The sequence below is a fragment of the Exophiala dermatitidis genome (genome assembly GCF_000230625.1).
Source record: "Exophiala dermatitidis NIH/UT8656 unplaced genomic scaffold supercont1.1, whole genome shotgun sequence".
NCBI classification, from domain to species: Eukaryota; Fungi; Ascomycota; class Eurotiomycetes; order Chaetothyriales; family Herpotrichiellaceae; genus Exophiala; species Exophiala dermatitidis.
In genome coordinates, this window is record NW_008751646.1 from 1043665 (window position 1) to 1060839 (window position 17175).

Below are 17175 nucleotides of genomic sequence, written 5' to 3' on the forward strand. Positions count from 1 at the left end.
ACTATTGGCCGATTCGGATCGGGGGGCCGCCCGCTCGGATCTTGCGTGCCGACAAGGCTGAACTTCCCCAAGTCCACAAGGCTGGGGAAATGGAGCAAATTGTCTTGGAAGTGGCATGGCATCGGCTACCAATTTGGCGTCGATCTTGTCCCACCATCCAAATAAGCCTCCGTCTGTTTTGACTTCCGATAACGTCAGGACCTCCATGAAGGACGATTTATTCCAACAGAACCAGGACCGGCGACAGAAGTAGGAAGAGGAGCGTTGAGCTCGTTCAGTCAATTAATTGTATTCATGTCTTGATTATTGTTTGTTCGTACATACGGTGTCCAGCATTATTTACCCACGCTATGCCATGGGAAGCCGGTTTTCTTAGAAGGATAAACATAAACAGATCGAAAGATTAATTACACTAACAAATGTTTTTTTGGTATTAAGTCTGTCCCCCTAGGTACTGACTGAGCAAGCGAAACCGAGGGCACTGCAACCGAGACAATTCGTATCTCCCTGTGCCTGTGCCTGTGTCTGTGCCTGTGCCTCCGGTATCATGTTTGCGCTCCATTAATTTCTTCCTTCGGGAAGATTGATTACTCATACATTTTCTGAGCCTCCGTTCTCGTCATGGCTCGTGTCTGCCGTGCTGGAAAAGATCAATAAAATCATACGACCCGTGTGATCATGCATGCCATGCCATGATCCACCGGGGAAGAGTGGTAGAGGAAAAATCAATCCTTTTCCATACCGCCCGCGTTCCGTTCCGTCCATGTCCTTTCTCTCGAGTTGGCTTGAAAAGTCGGAAAGGCCGAGAGGAACCTCTGTCATGTTTCACAAAATGTTCACGTCGGTTCGGCGTTGCGCAGCCTCCAGTCGAAGCAAGCGTCCGATTTCCGAGTTTGCAGGCTGTGCATCTGCAGCCGCCGCCGCCGCCGCCGAAGCCATAGCAGCACTGACTCCTCCACCCATGACCTCTTCGCGCTGCTTGACTTTGCTAAACAGACAGGCCCATAGATCTTCCTTGTCGACCATTTCGCCGCCATTCTTGCCGGATGTCAACAGCCTCGAAAGGTCCGCGGCTTGCAATTCCATCGAATTGGCTGCATCGATGGCGGTCTCTTGTAACCCTCCGTTAGGGGTGCGTGTGCCGCCGGTTGCGGATCCGAATTGCGATGCTGATGGCTCCGCAGCCCCGGATATTTCAGCTGTCAAGTTCTTACCTCCTTCGGTATTGGTGCTCGACTTGCCGTGACTCTTCAGATGCGCGAGGCGACGGGTGACGCTGATGTCGTAGATGGCTTCTTCCACGGTGTCGGCAATGAGATACATCCACACAGTGGTGGGACGGACTTGACCGATTCGATGGACTCGTGCAATGGCCTGCAGCTCGATGGCGGTGTTGATGAGCGGTTCACAGAGGAAGACGTGGTTGGCAACCACCAGGTTCAGCCCCGTCGAATGAGCTTTGGCGTGCAACAAGAAACACTCGACCGTTGGGTCCGACTTGAACTTCTCAATGCCATTCTTTGCGTCAATGCGGGTCGAAGAGATCTTGTGCTCGTCGAAAGCCCGGGCCAGCACGTCGATGAATTCACGATACTGCGAGAAAATAATTGACTTGCATCCGGGATCGTGCTCGCGCAGCCATAACAGGTGCCGACACAGAAAGTCGATCTTGCTGCCAAAGCTAGGGCCTCGCAACTCGACGTTCTTGATCTGGTTGAGCATGCCGGTGCTAATGTCCGAGTATATTGACTGATCGTGAGCTCGATCTGTAGTACCAGAACCCGAGTTAGATGGAGAGATTGAGCCGGATGGCGACTCGGCCTGCACGGCAATTTCGGCCGGCTTGTAGGTGATGTCTTGGAAGCTGTTTGGGTGCAGTGGTGTCTTGCACACGGGACAGTTGCGATGCTGGGCCCACCATGTCAGAATACAGTCTTTGCAGAATTGATGTCCGCAGGACGTCATGGTTCCAACCTCGAAGTTGTCGGTACAAATGGTGCAGATCCGGGGAGCGGCAGATTTCGACTCGGTTTTCATGTGCAACAGATATCGTAATTTGCCGGACAAGGAAACGATCTTCTGCTGCAATTTCGCCTCCTCGGTCTCAAAGGCGCGATATTCCTTCTGAGACAAAGGCCTGCCAACGTTCTCTTCCTGGTAAGGAGCCACGGTATCTGAAATCTTCTGTAGTGCCCGATAGTAGTCCAAACGGCTGTTCATGGTGTCGCGGAACTGATTGACTTCTTGCTCGAGAGAATTCATCGCCTTGGTTTGTCCGACGCCGAGCTGCTGGACGTGCTTCAAGATCCGCTCCAGAATCTCAAGTTCGTGCCCAGCCCGATCATGTCCATTGCCTTGTTGCCACTGCAGCGAAATGACCAACTGCCTGATCTCAGCTATGATGCCGCGGAGAGAGCCATATTCTTTGACCTTGACGCGTTTCTCCTGCCGGTCGGCTAAAAGCTTCAACATCAACTCTGGTGCTGGGCCTTCACCATCCTTTGCAGCGCGGAGAAACTGTTTCATTTCTTGTTTGATAAGCATGTTTTCCTGCCCGCTGATGGCTTCGCTGCGGTCGGCAACAAGTGCTCTCAATGCTTCCATATAGGCATACATCTCATCTTGGTGCTTGGTCGAGCTTTCGTACTCATCTCCTTGCAATTCGACTCCTTCGTCTTCGTCGATCAGTGCCCGACTCAAGAAGTCGGCCATTTTCTTCCGCAGATCACGAAATTGTTGAGCCTGCACGTTCATAGCCCGGCAATAAGCTGCAACCTTGTCGAATAATTTCCTGCTTTCGATCCCTGTGTAATCGTCCTCGGGTTCCGGCATATCAGGGAGTTGAGTCAGGCCTTTAGCCACATCGGTTCTGACCACACCGATGGCCTTGTTCACATGACGTTGAACTTCAGCAAGCAGCTCTCCACGAATGGCCTTGGCTTCTTCGTACGCAGCGGTTTCGCGTTTCTCGAGTTCCTGGTACTTCTCACTCTCTGGATCTTCAAGCGACTTTAGTTGAAAGTGGGCATTGGCAATGAAGAATATGGCGATATGCTGGACTTCGAGTGCATTGCGAAGCCGTAGTCTTGCCGCAATCAGTCGGGGGTTGGCTTCTTCTTCGTCCTCGTCCTCCTGCTCCTTTTTCAGGTTGGCAGCGAACGCCTCTTCCTCCAACAACTGCTTTCGGCAATCTTGCACAATGGCCACCGACTCGTCATATACAGACCGCCATATGTGCAAGGCATCTTCAGTCGCTTTGGCATTCTCTTTGAGCTGTCCTCTGCGAATCATCGCCATCAGCTTACCTCGTTGAGCGGTTCGGAGCTGACTCTCATGTTGGTCGATCATCACCTCTAGCACTTGATCCACCGTCCGAAGAGGACCATTCGTGTTTCGACCTAGAGCTCGACGATTGCGCCCACCAACTTCCGGATGAAGACATGTTTGTCGTAGACGGGTCAGCCATGTCCTCATTTTTTCTATCGTTGCCGGTGAATTTGGGTCCCAGTCCCCAGCGAGTGGTGTACCGATCCGGTCTAACTCGCACTCATCGCACATTTGCTGAAACAGTTGTGCATAGTGCTGCTCTTCAATCGGAGTAAAGGGAATCGTGATCGTATGACGGCTTTGCGGGGGCAGTCGCAGATCCTCTCGGACGTAATCTTTGGTATGTCTCATCGCGATCTCCTGCAGCATCTGCCTAAACAATGGTCGGTGATAGGTGACGAGGTAGTCCCAAAGTCGAGTTGAAACAGACCAAGGTTGATATCGCAGAAACAGCAACAGCCCATGAAGATCACGATGACCCGATCGCAGTGGTGTGCCGGTCACAGCCCATGCATTGATACGAGGTATAAGTCGGGCAACTGTGGCAGCAGAGGATACGCCGCTCTCAACCATTTGGGCCTCGTCCAAGCAGACTCGCCACCACCAGATCTGGGTCAGGGGACTTTTCGGCGGTTCTACACGGGGACGGGTGCGTAGATATCTGTCCGGCTTCTCCATAACATAATGAATCTCTTTGGCGATGACATTGTACGTCGTGAGCACCACATCTTGGTCCAGCAACTCCTCAATGAGCGCGTCGCCTTTCTTGCGGTAACTGCTCAGACCCTGATAGTGGTGTACTCGCAAGGCCGGGGCATGTTCCTGAATTTCTTGCTTCCACTGCTCGAGAATTGAAGGAGGCGTAATGATCAAGGTCGCCGAAGACTGTCTCAAACCGGGAGCGCAAGCGATGGTCCGCGTTTTCCGATGTAGGCAAATGAGCGCAATGATCTCCAAGGTCTTCCCGAGACCCATCTCCTCGGCAAGGATTCCGCCTCTGATACTCGAGAACTCTTGCAGGACTGATGAACGGTTCGTGCTGACCACACCCAACGTGTGATTGACGAAGCACATTTGCCCTCGATGTGTTTTCAGCAGCTCGAATCCCCGGGGCATGGAAGCCCCACGGTCATCATAAACAGTTGTGACCTGGCCATCATACTCTAGTGATGCGCATTCTCTTTTCAATAGCCATCGCACAGCACGTCTCTGGAAGGGGAACAATTCGGACTCTAGGTACGGGATTTTGATGATATCTGCCGAACCCAAGCGAGGTTTCATCGGGACATGGACATTGTCATAAGGTTTCATCGGGACATGGACATTGTCATAGAATTGCCGGGGATTCCACGTCTTGAAAGCAGGGGCTGAGACGGTGTCGCACGGTAGATAACGTCCCAAAATATCCAGGAGCCTCGGGTCAATACGGTCTCTGATATTTGTGGTATTCTCCCAGAGTATGGAAACGTCAACGCACAGCCCAGTTGAGGAAGGGTGGATAGAGGCATAAGCGCAGGCAAGTGGGAGGGCAGCGGGAGCCTTGTACTTCGCGACGGATTCAAGACGTGTGGCATCCTGCAGGATGTCGCCACTACCCGACGACAGGGCCTTGACGTAGAGATGGTACTTCCATCTCGTGTTTCGACCGACAGAAAATGCGATCTTGTAATGCTGATCCTGTGCTTCTGCATCGTAAATAGTGATTGCAAGAGGTTCACTACCCGAGAAATTTATGTCCAGACGGTCTGCCTCGGAGTCGTTGGCGATCAGTCTCGTTTCGGCGATCACCAGGTAGGAGTGGAAGGGAGGCGGCGGGGGCGGCGGTCGAGAGGTGTACAGGTCATCAGGTTCGTGTGTGATCCTGCGTCTTTTGGGCGCGGGCTCGTCCAATGCCGCCATTGTCGGCATTGATAGAGGCTATGGACACACTGTGTGCGCGGTGTGTTAAAAGTATGAACCTGGTGAAAGAGACGAGAGCAGGCAGAGGTGAGCCGAGACAGAGACGGAGACTGCGCGAGATGATTTTCAGGGTCGCTGGCACTAAAGTGTCAGGCAGCCAATAAAAACTCGCAGCGGATCCGTACGCCCCAGACGCGATAAGATAAGCAAGTCACGTGTGTGGGGAGCTGCCTGCGCCTGTGCGAGTCATTTACTGGTCACCACGCGGCCCCTTATAAGTCAGCCTGGTGGCAGCATTACCGCAGCCTGAACAGGGAGCAGCTATCTACTTGGAGAACAGTCTGCTGGTAGAAAACCTGAACGGGCACTACGCACATGTCAGGATAAGACAAAGGATACTATCCAACTCTCAACTTGGGTACCATGTGGCCTCTTTTATATAACCCGGTTCACCTCCTGCCATTTTTTACTAGATGTCACACTACGCTATCAGGCTGTTTTTTTGGATCGACAAGAAGAGTCTTTGTCACGTAAGCTGATGAAAGCTCTCAAGACGCCCTGCAGCAACATCATCACCTGAGGCTCTTGCGACGGAAAAGAATACCGAGGCCCTTGGAATAACTTGCCGTAAAGGTTGTTCTTCATCTGCAACTTTAGTTCATATTGACAGAGCCTCCACTTCGTCCGCGCCCACATTTCAGCGTACTGATACTCTTCTGCAGTTCCTGGTTGGCTTCCTTGAGTAGCGCAATCTCCTCGGTCTGCGACTGGATTTTGGCTCTGAGTTGCTCCAGCTTTGCCTCCCCCCGTAACCGATGGTTGCGTTGTGCTTTTCGGTTTTGCTCTTTTCGACGCTGTGGGTAACTGCCGTCAGTCTTCCAGGAATAGGACAGCCCGAGAGGTTTGATCAAGGCTGGATAATCACAAGGGCGGTTCGGGGTTTATCACCACTCACCTCTCTTTTGTCACGTTCACAAACTTCGCAGGGATGATGGTGATGATGGTCTCGTGCATGACCTGAACTCTCAAGCTGTACCGGTGCACCTCCTTCAGCGAAAGGTTCTGTGGGATTCTCAGAAGCCTTCCAGTCTTCAGGACTGCTGTTTTCTTCCAGCAACATCGAGCCCAGAGGCGAGTCGAGCGTCATGGTCGAGTTGGTATCATTGAAACTACCAACATGGTTGAACGTCGACGTCGCAGGCACTCCAGAGTTCTAGAAACTTTGTCAACTGATTTCCTCACGAGAATGCACCATGTGTGCCTACTTCAATGGCACTGGAGAAGATGTCCGTGGACATGTCATAGTAGTCCAAGGTCTGCCAGTATTGGCCGGGAATATAACAGTAGCTCGGGGATCTTGATGATAGTTGTTGCTGTGGATGAGGACTGCTGGCATGGAAGCATGAGATCAAGCTTTCCATGTTGGATGATGGGCGACAATGCTTTCCCCCGGCGTTCAGTGGTCGGTCTTTCATTGTTTAAATTCTATAATTGCTGCAGCCAGTCGCGGAATGAAGACAAGCGGTCTGCTCTCAATCAAACCAGAACAAAAGAGCCGTAGGGTAAATATACATGCGATAAAAGCAATGGTAGCCTGATGGCAGGATAGCCGGCAATGTCACCGTCTCAGCTCGCTCAATGGACGGTCAATTGATGAGGACCGTGGTTGAAATGGTCGTCTTGTAGACCAACGTCAATCTTTGCTGCCCGAAAGCTGACGATGTTCAGTATCGGGAGGTGGCTGCGAGTAGTGAGTTAGTGTCGGGGCAGCATTAACAGAGGCAGAGCAGAAGATAAGAGAAGGGATTCATGCTTGACCACATGGTTTAGTCTTATGGAAAGACGCCGTCGGGCCCGAAGCCAACAGCGTGCGGCTTATCTCAAGAAGAGTTTCAGCGCAAGCAGCAAACCGAAAGTACTGTTGCTCACGGGCTATCAAGGCAACCATACCAAGTTCAAGGGCAGTTACTCTTTGGCCGGTGTGGAGCCACGTCGATCGAAGGACATGCAATAAGTGATAGACGGTTCGGAAACATTGTCGTGGTTTGAGCTCCTGGGTTACTGATAGGAAGAAACACTGCGTTGTTGAACAGTGCATCAGGCGTCCTGTAGGATGGTTGGGCTAGGCAAACCTTGATCATGCCCACATGTGAGCCGCGCGAAGATGTGGAACTTGAAGGGCAAGGAAGTGTGTACGTGCGCTCAAGGGAGTTCCTAAGGGTCGACATGCTGCAGTTTCGCTTTCCATACGATGAACTAGCGTGAGATCTGGATGGACAGCATTCAGTTTCCACCAGGCCACAGCCTGCCACAGACTGAACCATTGGGATTTGGGAAGCATCCTGGTGGGCACCGAGCAGGGGGTGCCAGCCCCCATCCTGTACTATAGTTGAGAGAGTTCCAGTGGATGAAGTGGGCAATATTTGGGCTGAGTCCTCGACCCCGACCAGCCATGTGATTTCAATGGTTCGTTGGTCAGTCTCCCCTCAGACGAACACGGGTCGACGCCTGATGCGGGACAGTTCTGTGGTCAAAGAGGCCTGCTGCCTTGGATGGAGCCGGCAAGGATCGTTCTCACCCGCCTTTGTGTTTTGAATATCCATTTACAGGTCGACTTCTCGGCAGGCCTACTTCTTCCTCCCTGGTCAAATGGTTCCGGGATATCAAGACAAGAGCTGTGCTGCAGGGCGACCCATTTTGCTCACGAAGGCGCTCTTGAGGGGTTCAAGGACACTGTCCAGGACGCCTTTCCACCCACAGGTTTGCTTGGGTGGTTGAACACTGCAGCTGCCCGTGTTGAACTTGAAGGTGATGTGCTCGGGAAGTAGGAAGTGGCGGCGGGAATCCCAAAAAACAACTTGAAAGGTACAGCATTTCTCCGTCCAGCATAGCTGTCTTCAGAGTTGCCGTATTCCAGTTGTCTGTTCGGATCCTGGAGAACATTGTGATACCTCACATAGTCGGCTCTTAGTTGTGAGTTTATAAATGTGGTGACCTCATCCTGTATAGGCAGCCTGATGAACTCTGTTACCAGTAGATGATGTTACCACTGGAGTCGAAGGGGCCATCGGTGGGCTCTCTACTTGAATTGGGGAGACGAATGGGTTTCCTGGTGCTGACCCGTGTTCCGTTTTCCTGTCTGGCCTAAAGGTCTCCAAGGTTCAAGTTGTGCATGAATTGTCCCGCGGCTTATTTCTCTCCAGAGGACAGCCTGAGAGAGCAGCCGTGTTGCCGGGCAAGCAGATTACAATGCAAGACTCTTGAAGTAGCAGATTCGTATGAACAATCCTACTAGTAGCGGCCCTCTGGCCAGGGCGAACAGTTGATGCAATCTACCCACTCGAGGCGTTGGTAAGCTCGCCTGAATAGAAGAATTACATGCACGCCTATTCACACAATCTGGAGTCTCAGCTTATTCCCAGGTAACCACGAAAGAAAAATCTCAATAAGTGTACACATTAGTCCATGTTGACGTCGCTTTCTTCCACGTTTGCGTCCTCGTCCATGTCCACGGAGTCATCATCGTCCATTTCTTCGTCGCTTCTCTCGGCAAGCAAGTCTTGTGTGATTTCGTCGTTGAGATCCCGGCTGGTTGAGGTTCGTGCCGGTTTGACAATTCGTCCACTGCCACGGTTGCTCGCTCGTACTGGTGTTGGCCGCTTGCGAGGCTTCTTCCGCGTGCCATTGGCGACCACCGGGGTGGGTGGAAGGGCAATGGGTTCTACCACAATCTCGTGACGCTGATTGACTTGTTCGATGCGTCTCTTCAATTCGGTAATATCCCGGTCTCCGTCCCAGACTTCAAGGCGATTACGCGCTCTCTTAAGCACCTTGGTCCAAGTTTCCGCTTCTTCGCCACAGTCATCAGGTTCATAACCGGGAGGCACCCCACCCAGCTGGTCTTCCTGTGGATCACCGTACCACTTTCGACCCATCAAGCCGCCGAGGCCGAAGCAACCATGTCCCTCATCCTCCTCACTGTCATAAGTGGCAGGCAACTCGACGATACGTCGGGCTGCCCTGAGCACAAAACTGGCGCGCTCTCTCAGTTGCTGAGCTTCTTTCAATGCCTGTCTTCGTCGCCGCCGCAGAGCCCACTGCACTCGCTTCATCCTATGATCCTCAAGTTCGCGTTGATAACCCGTTCTAGCCCTTGATTTTGTGGTAGAATTACCTGATGCCAGCTCCCCGGCACGGCCCAAGCCTGATTCCACGCGATGCGCACCAAGGTGACTTGTAAGACCATTCGCTGACGGCTGAGGAGTGCCCCTGGTGCGTTCGACTGTATCCGGGGTTCCAGTGTTGCGCCCAGATCGTAGCAGGCTTTTCGCGCCATCACTTTGGCGAAGAGCCTTGGATCGTGTCGGCGTGTTCTTCCCTTTGACACGCTTATAGCGCCCTCGCCCAGGATGAGGATCAACCGCCTCCCAGTCATCATCCAAACTATCCGCTTGGCCACCAAGTGCAGTCATCACATGTCCATGCTGGCCCAAAGCATCAGGAGCTGGCGACCGACCAAATCCGGGGCTTGCGCGCGAGTCTGCATCAGATATCAAAGATTCGTCGTCTGCAAATGCCCCCTTCTTGAGCCGCTTCAATACTTTATGGTCTAAATTGCCCGGGTCGGCCATGGTCAGAGGTGGTTCGTTGGCGACTTCAAGCATGATTCGTTTTCTTTCTCTGGTCATTTTCTCTGCGAAGGCAATCTCTTCTGGAGGATCCGCATTCTCAGCATCGCCTTCCTCCTCGGATATATTGACCAGCTTCGGAACGAGTTGCGGTACCGTGTCCGGATCATCCGGGTCTTCGCCTTCTTTGTACTCGCCTGGCCCATAGGGATTATTCAAAGCATCTTCCTTGGTGAAGTTTGATTCTAAGTACCACCACATCAACCATAGAAATGCCCTGGCCCGACTTGCGGAAGAAATGGTCGGGCGCATGGCAAGGTCGAAGAAATCGACCTTGTCAGTAAAATGCGTTTCACTGACATCGGGTGCATATTGTGAGAGGACGAAAATGAGGTTAACGGGATTGGTTCTTGGAGCCGGCTTGGCTTTCAGCGCAGGAATCGTTCGCGGTTCATCGGTGTCCTCGCTGGCACCTTTCAGGATGCTCTTCAACCTTGGAGCATCCTGAAGAGATTTGTAGTCCTTTTGACTTTTGTACGCCTGCAACGAAGGGATGGAATGGTACGTCCGGAGTTGCGCCCTCATCTCCGGGAAGAAGTTCAATGTCGTATTCATCCTGGCAACATTGACCAAGAGACAGATCATCGCCATGTTCTGGGCAGCTTGTTTGTCGATCTGGAGTCTGTCCTTGAGGACTTTGCTGGTTTTGGAGCTGCGGGCCATGCAATCCACGTAGACTTCGGCAAACGTACATCCTTTCTGACCATCGCTGATTCTCGTAAAGACCGGTTTGTCGTCCTCAGTGACTATCTTCAAAAATTCGTACTGGATCTCCTTACGCCATAGAGGAGTGCCGTCTGGTTTCTTGATATGTCGAATCTTACTGCCTGAGTAGACAGAGCCAACAGTCCCATTGGCTTGCCTCCGAGTACCAACTGTCGTCCCCACCGTTCTGGCTTCGGACTCTGGAGTGGCTTCTGATTTCTTGGTTCTTGTGGTGGATATGACGCTGCCTTCATCCTCTGTGCCCTCTTGCGGCTGCTCCTGAATCCAAATCGCTCCACCCTTGGGTTTCGCCTTTCTACCCGTGGAGGGCCTGGTACGACCTCCGCGACGTCCCACCACCGGCGTTCGGCTTGGAGCAGGCTCGTCCATACTCTGGGATTGGTCTGGATCGAGTTCGGTAATGTCGGGTTTTACATCTTCCGCTTGGTCGTCAATAGTGTCGCCATCGGAGGGCGCTGGGGAGGGCGCGGCAGAGGGATCGCGGGAAGTCATGTTGGCTCGCTATGAGGGAGGGATTGAGTAGGTTGCAACACTCATTCCAGAGCAGGAAAGGAGGATAGTAGCACAAACAGCTCGGAAATCATAAGCCAGGCATTTGGAGACGCGGCAAGAGTTAGACAAAGGATAAATATAAACCAGAATGTTGTGAAGTGTACAGGTCTCCTTCTCCTTCCTGTCCGTCACTGCGATGCGCGAATTCGTGACGCTCGGCAAACCTTCTACACGAACTCGCTGCCAGGTTTCTTAGCATACTAGTACTAGAACAACAATTAGGTAATGTACTAGCACCACCACTACCAGATACTCCTCGTATCTACCTACTTGTACCACTACCACTGGCAAGTCGGTGAACCAAGCATCATGCAACGCACTGAGAGTGACTTTGATCTGTTCACCGTTATCCGATCCTTGCCCGGTCGCTGATTAGGCGACCCGTAGGTCAATCAAATCACCGGTAGGTTTCCCCAGCAGAGTCCTTCGCTGTACTCTCTCATCCTTCTGCAACAATGACCAACTGGATCCTTGGGGAGAGATTTCACCAGCGTTATCCTCACCTCGATGGGGTGAAGGCGCTCTGGGAGACTAAATGGAAGCTTCCTTGCAGCCTGAGCGTGAATCCTTTCCGTGACGGCAAAATCGAAGATTTCGCACCCATTTTTGAGAAACTGGTAGAAGACAACGTCAATGATGCCTACTCGGATACCTACACCGAGTACTTTCTACCGACCGCGGGAAGACTCACCGATGCAGCGACGTCCGCCCAAGGAGCTGACCGTGCCAAAGCCGCAGAGCTCTTTAAGCGTGCAGCGTGCGTCTACCGCATTTCCCGGTTCCCTTCGGTCGACGCCGGCACCGGGTTGAAGAGGAAGGTCTTCGACCTTCAGAAGCAAGTCTACTTGCGAGGGGCCAGCTTATGGGACGCGCCGATCAAAGAGATAGTTATTCCTCACACTTCAGCCGAAGGCGACGATGGTAAGGAGATCCCGCTGTATGTCAGGTTACCATCAGGAACGGGGATCACGAACAAATGCCCAGTGGTATTACTGATCACCGGGCTGGACGGCCACAGACCAGACACACAGGCGTAAGTCCAGAGGGGATGTGTTTTTTCCCTGTCACCAGACTGACATGATGTTGTAGCGTACTGACGAGTTTCTCTCGCGCGGATGGGGTTGTGTGATCACAGAGATCCCCGGCACTGCGGACTGTCCTGCTGCACGGCGAGATCCAAAGTCACCAGACCGGTTGTTCACTTCTATACTAGACTGGATGGACCAGCAGCCATACTTCAATATGCGAAAGTGTATAGCATGGGGCTTATCGGCTGGTGGATACTATGCCATCCGTGTTGCTCATACCCACCACTCACGGTTGGCTGGAAGCATCGGTCAAGGGGCCGGTAGTCATCTATTCCTTTCGCGCGAGTGGCTTGAGCATGTGGATGACCACGAATACCCATTCGTGTTGAGCGAAGCCTACGTGTCGAAATACGGCTACAAAGACTGGGAGGATCTTCTGGAACACGCGCAGAAAGACTTTAGTCTCGTCGAGAGTGGGTTGCTCAACGGCCCCTCCTGCAGATTACTCTTGGCCAACGGCACCTGGGACGGTCTCATGCCCATTGAAGATAGCATCTTGTTGATGAACTATGGTCGGCCCAAGGAAGGCCGGTTTTACGACAAGATGTTACACATGGGATATCCTCCTGCGAACGAGAGCATTTATCCCTGGATGGAGTCCATTATGGCTGCCGCAGCATGAGTTACGAGAATTAGGACTGCAAGAAATTCACATGTCATGTTACATATCCCAGGTAATGAAAAGGAACCCCGATCCAAGTTCTGGACCTTGCTTTAGCTTCTTATTGCGCCATTTACTTGCCAAAAGTCGCGGAATACAAACCCGACACCACATCTACATGCAAGGCAACGGGATGCTCCCCGCGTCCGCGTCTGCCTTGTACCATAACGCCGTCGAATCGAGCGACTGGGATGACGGACAAGGCTGAACTGCCCCTTTCAGGCTCGACTTCGATCCCTGATTTAAGTAACGGCCACACCGGTTTGTCCAGAACTGCAGGATCATGTGGCATACTTTGTCCTGTGGTGGTGGGCCCATCCACCAGAAGGCATTCTTGGAGACTGACTAAAGCTACCTCCACTAGGTGACTCCAAAGAAATATATTGCTGATTAATTCGAAGACTCACCATTCTCCAACTTCTCCCACCGTGTCCCGCTCTTAGCAACATTGCGCCATATCATGTTCCGGATATACTCTGGATTTGGAAAGGATCAGAGTACGCCACAAGTTGTGGTCTGCCCTCGATCCGATTTCGGGCAATGTTTCCTCCCATACCTAGGCCTGGCAATCTATCAACTTTGATATTTAGAAACGCTGACAAACAATCGTGGGCACCTCCAACTGTATATCGGTACCAATCTAGACTTGATGCTCTGATGACCGTTGATAAAAACTTGATCTATTAAACTATCTCCCTTGCAGCTACTGGCGGATAGTCAGGACGAGCACTCTCGCGGTCCCAACCTGATATCCCCTTTTTCTTGCCTGTTGCCGTCCCATCTATCTACTCACAGGCGGAAACAATGTCGGCAGCCCTCAACACCTCACCGCACCCGGCCCGGGCCAGCGGTAGCGGCAGCGGTAACAACAACAACAGCAACAGCAACACAATGCTCGAAGCGCACATCCACCACCCCCTCCGCGTGACTCTCCACAGGATTCCCATCCCGACGCCGCGCGCTTCCGAGGTCCTGATCAAAGTTCACGTATCCGGCAGCAACCCAAAAGACTGGAAACGACCTGTCTGGAACGCTGAATACAACGGGACCAACCAAGGCGACGACATTGCCGGGGTTGTGGCAGCCGTGGGATCTGCCGTAACCCAATTCCGACCGGGCGACCGCGTTGCCGCATTGCACCACCTGCAAACACCTGGGGGATCGTATGCCGAATACGCCATCGCGCCAGAACACACGACGTTCCACATCCCGGCGAGCACGACGTTCGAGGAGGCGGCGACGATTCCGTTGGCTGCCATGACGGCCGCCCTGGGATTGTTTGTCCAGCTGGGCCTGCCGGAGCCGTGGGTTGCCAACGCACATCCGGACAATTTGCCCAAGGGTGGCATCGTCATCTACGGCGCCGCCAGTGCCGTAGGTGCATTCGCCGTGCAGCTGGCCAGACGGGCGGGGATCCATCCGATCATTGCGGTTGCTGGCAATGGGATCCCTTTTGTACAGAGCCTGTTGAAGACCGATACCAATATCAGCGCCTTCGCCAATAATGAAAGCGGTGGTGACGTGATTGTCGATTACCGCAAGGGCAATGACAGTGTTGTGAACGAGATCAGAGCCGCCGTTCCGAAAGGCCAGAAGCTTCAGTATGCCTTTGACGCCGTGAGTGACGGGGCAAAATCTTCTTACGCGAATATCTGTAAAGCCTTCAGTTCTCAGGAGGAGCAGGGCAGCGATCATGGTGCTGGCGACGGTTCTCCGCGGCTGACCATGGTTCTGCCAGCAGCACACGATGACCCAGACATCCCCAGGACGGTGCAAAAGTCGTTGACTATGGTGAGCAGCGTGTTTGGACCAGATAAGGATTTCGGGTATGCCTGGTTCAGACTTCTTGAGCTGGGGCTCAAAGATGGCTGGTTCAGGCCCCATCCATACCAGGTCGTCCCGGGTGGTCTGGACGGTATTGAGGAGGGGTTGAAGGATCTGAAGGACGGCAAGGCCAGCGCCACGAAGTATGTGTTTCGGATCGCCGAGACGAAAGAGCTGAGCGAGCGGACGGGTTAGTAAGAAATATACCTAAGATTTGCTTTCGCTCCAGACATATGAGACCATCCAATCTCGCGGTGGCCGTGCTGGAGAGAAGCAGTTTTTGCTTGTCACACTCGTGGTAGAACAGCCTACGACTAGCTGGCAGGCGTGAGCCGAACAACCTTTTCAGGATTCAACAGACACAAAGGATCCAAAGCCAGCTTGAGGCGCCTCATCGTGTCGACGCTGTCGACTCCGAGCTCATCGATAAGCCGATCTCGCTTTTCCAAACCGATGCCGTGTTCGCCCGTGATGGTTCCATCGACTTGGATGCCAAGTTTCTCGACTTCGAGCACGACCTTTTCGGCCTTTTCCTTTTCGGCGTCGCTGTAGAATATCGCCGCATGGACGTTTCCTGTAGGTAGCGAACAAAACATTAGCCATAGCCATCCATATATCCAAGCCCATCCTCCTCTTTGTTCTTTATTGTCAAAGACTGCCGCCCCCACGTGTTCAATCACTCACCGTCTCCTACATGCCCACAACACGCACCAACCAAACCACTCTCTTCCAACTTCCGATTCGTAACCTCAATAACATCACCAAGCCTTGAAATCGGCACCGCCAAATCCGTTCCCAGGAACTTATCATCCGGATTGCGTTTCAGCGTCATCAGACTCCAAAGCATAGTCTTCCTAGCCTGCCAGTAAGCCTCAGACTCTTCATCATCTCTCCCAAAATCAAACGATAAACAATGTGTATCTTTCCCAATGCTCTTGACCTTTTCAATCTGCTCTGCAACAACAGCCTTTGAGCCCGAGAATTTCAAAAACAACGAAGGAGCCTCAACCAGCTCTTTGGCACAGTATCCCGAATTATTAATCGCACGCATAGATGTCCCGTCAAGCAACTCGAGCGCACCGAGTGGCAAACTCTTCTGGACGATTTTGACGGCTGCATCAACTGCATTTTGAACAGAAGGGAACGCGACCACAGCAACCCTAGTATTTTCGGGAACACTAGTCACCTTCAATGTGGCTTCCGTAACGAACCCCAGGGTCCCTTCAGACCCGACAAATAGCCTCGTTAGATCATAGCCAGCGGATGACTTTTTCGGTCTGCGTCTCGTTTTGACAATCGTCCCATCTGCCAATACGACCGTCAGGCCCAACACCCAGTCCTTGACCGTGCCGTAGCGATAGGCTGATGTGCCGGAACAGCCCTGCGAAATCACGCCGCCGATCTGTGCTCCTGGACCTGGATCAGGAGGGAACAGGAGATTGTACTTCTTCATAAGCAATTCGTTCAATTCGAGATATGAGACCCCAGGTTGAACTACCACGTCCATGTCCTCCTCGTGAACCGCGAGGACTTTGTTCATGCGTCCAAAGTCGATGCATACTTCGCCGTGGATCGCTGCCAATGTTGCTTCTAGACTTGTACCGCCGCCGAATCCGATCATTGGTAGTCGACGGCGGTGACATATTCTCACGATCTGGCTGACTTCTTCCGTCGTGCGAGGATACACGATCATGCATGGGCGGTCCAATGCCCCGTGAGGAGCGGGCGACCATGCTGTGCTTGAGCGGGAGATCCGTGCCGGGAGGTTGTCGTCGATGCCGGAATCTCCGAGCAATAAACGGAACTCTTGCTTTGCACCTTCAATGTTGGTTTGGGATAGGTCGTACTGAGGCCTTACCACTGAGCCCAGCGGCGACGTTGAGGTCGAAGACATTTGTGGTTTCGCCTCCGTTGAAAGGAGTCCACCGCCGCCGGAATAGTATAGCACTGTCAGTACTGTGCCGACGCCCATGAATAGTCCGCCTAGGAATTGTTCAATCCCATCCCCATGCGCTTCCGCTTGATCATGACCAGGACCTTTTTGCCCTGTGCCGGACGTGGACGTCGAGAGAGCGCGCCGTCCCGGAATCGTCGACAGTGGAATCCGCTGCACACGTACTGACCGTCCGAGTCCAGAACGGCCAGTGGCAATCCCAAACCTCTGCAGACCCCGGAGAATAGGCCGCACCATATGTTTACTTGCCATGTTGACGTCCTGTCCGTTGGCGTCTCGTCAATCCTCTCTGCATGCCGTTGCAGATAGAAATCGTGTCTCGTGGCTGGACTTGTTTATCATTCATCAAGTAAACTGTCGATTATGCACCCTCGGCCGAGGTACCTACAATACTAGTAGTCGCTACGCGTACCCACAAAAACATTGGCTGATGGGGTGGTCTTCCTCCCCGTGTAA

General features: G+C 52.8%; 6 protein-coding genes across 7 annotated transcripts; 2 read left to right on the forward strand and 4 right to left on the reverse strand.

Annotated features, from left to right (window-relative positions):
• Positions 1 to 296: 296 nt before the first annotated feature.
• Positions 297 to 5313, reverse strand: HMPREF1120_00374 (adenosinetriphosphatase). The gene has a single exon (XM_009154370.1). It carries the CDS (start codon positions 5233 to 5235, stop codon positions 826 to 828), a length of 4410 nt encoding a protein of 1469 aa, XP_009152618.1. The 5' UTR covers positions 5236 to 5313; the 3' UTR covers positions 297 to 825.
• A 133-nt stretch (positions 5314 to 5446) lies between these two features.
• HMPREF1120_00375 lies at positions 5447 to 8351 on the reverse strand. Of its 2 annotated transcripts, XM_009154372.1 has the most exons (5): positions 7040 to 8351; positions 6799 to 6967; positions 6492 to 6752; positions 6182 to 6439; positions 5447 to 6080 (listed from the first exon to the last, which is right to left on the reverse strand). In XM_009154372.1, exons 3-5 carry the CDS (start codon positions 6699 to 6701, stop codon positions 5880 to 5882), a joined length of 669 nt encoding a protein of 222 aa, XP_009152620.1. In that variant the 5' UTR covers positions 6702 to 6752; positions 6799 to 6967; positions 7040 to 8351; the 3' UTR covers positions 5447 to 5879. The 2 variants fall into 2 exon arrangements, with proteins under 2 accessions (XP_009152620.1, XP_009152619.1); XM_009154371.1 differs by having other exon boundaries at positions 6799 to 8351.
• Positions 8352 to 8380: 29 nt separating this feature from the next.
• Positions 8381 to 11342, reverse strand: HMPREF1120_00376 (uncharacterized protein). Its single transcript, XM_009154373.1, has one exon. The coding sequence runs from the start codon at positions 11130 to 11132 to the stop codon at positions 8685 to 8687; it is 2448 nt and encodes an 815-aa protein (XP_009152621.1). The 5' UTR covers positions 11133 to 11342; the 3' UTR covers positions 8381 to 8684.
• A 305-nt stretch (positions 11343 to 11647) lies between these two features.
• On the forward strand, positions 11648 to 12902 carry HMPREF1120_00377 (uncharacterized protein; the record flags this gene model as incomplete). The annotated part of the gene is made up of 3 exons (XM_009154374.1): positions 11648 to 12129; positions 12177 to 12225; positions 12282 to 12902. The coding sequence occupies 3 exons, from the start codon at positions 11648 to 11650 to the stop codon at positions 12900 to 12902; spliced, it is 1152 nt and encodes a 383-aa protein (XP_009152622.1).
• Positions 12903 to 13602: 700 nt separating this feature from the next.
• On the reverse strand, positions 13603 to 17053 carry HMPREF1120_00378 (D-lactate dehydrogenase (cytochrome)). The gene is made up of 2 exons (XM_009154375.1): positions 15450 to 17053; positions 13603 to 15339 (listed from the first exon to the last, which is right to left on the reverse strand). The coding sequence occupies exons 1-2, from the start codon at positions 16969 to 16971 to the stop codon at positions 15080 to 15082; spliced, it is 1782 nt and encodes a 593-aa protein (XP_009152623.1). The 5' UTR covers positions 16972 to 17053; the 3' UTR covers positions 13603 to 15079.
• HMPREF1120_00379 (NADPH2:quinone reductase) lies at positions 13746 to 14960 on the forward strand (the record flags this gene model as incomplete). The annotated part of the gene is made up of 1 exon (XM_009154376.1): positions 13746 to 14960. The coding sequence occupies one exon, from the start codon at positions 13746 to 13748 to the stop codon at positions 14958 to 14960; it is 1215 nt and encodes a 404-aa protein (XP_009152624.1).
• Positions 17054 to 17175: the final 122 nt, after the last annotated feature.

Excerpts from the sequence above, each read along its gene's own strand:
- HMPREF1120_00374 (XM_009154370.1), bottom strand. The coding sequence starts at position 5,235 with ATGCCGACAATGGCGGCATTGGACGAGCCCGCGCCCAAAAGACGCAGG.
- HMPREF1120_00378 (XM_009154375.1), bottom strand. The coding sequence starts at position 16,971 with ATGGCAAGTAAACATATGGTGCGGCCTATTCTCCGGGGTCTGCAGAGG. Across the intron at positions 15,340-15,449 it reads TTGTGGGCATGTAGGAGACG|GAAACGTCCATGCGGCGATA; the intron begins GTGAGTGATTGA and ends CGCTACCTACAG.
- HMPREF1120_00376 (XM_009154373.1), bottom strand. The coding sequence starts at position 11,132 with ATGACTTCCCGCGATCCCTCTGCCGCGCCCTCCCCAGCGCCCTCCGAT.
- HMPREF1120_00375 (XM_009154372.1), bottom strand. The coding sequence starts at position 6,701 with ATGAAAGACCGACCACTGAACGCCGGGGGAAAGCATTGTCGCCCATCA. Across the intron at positions 6,440-6,491 it reads TCTTCTCCAGTGCCATTGAA|AACTCTGGAGTGCCTGCGAC; the intron begins GTAGGCACACAT and ends CAAAGTTTCTAG. Across the intron at positions 6,081-6,181 it reads GTGAACGTGACAAAAGAGAG|CGTCGAAAAGAGCAAAACCG; the intron begins GTGAGTGGTGAT and ends AGTTACCCACAG.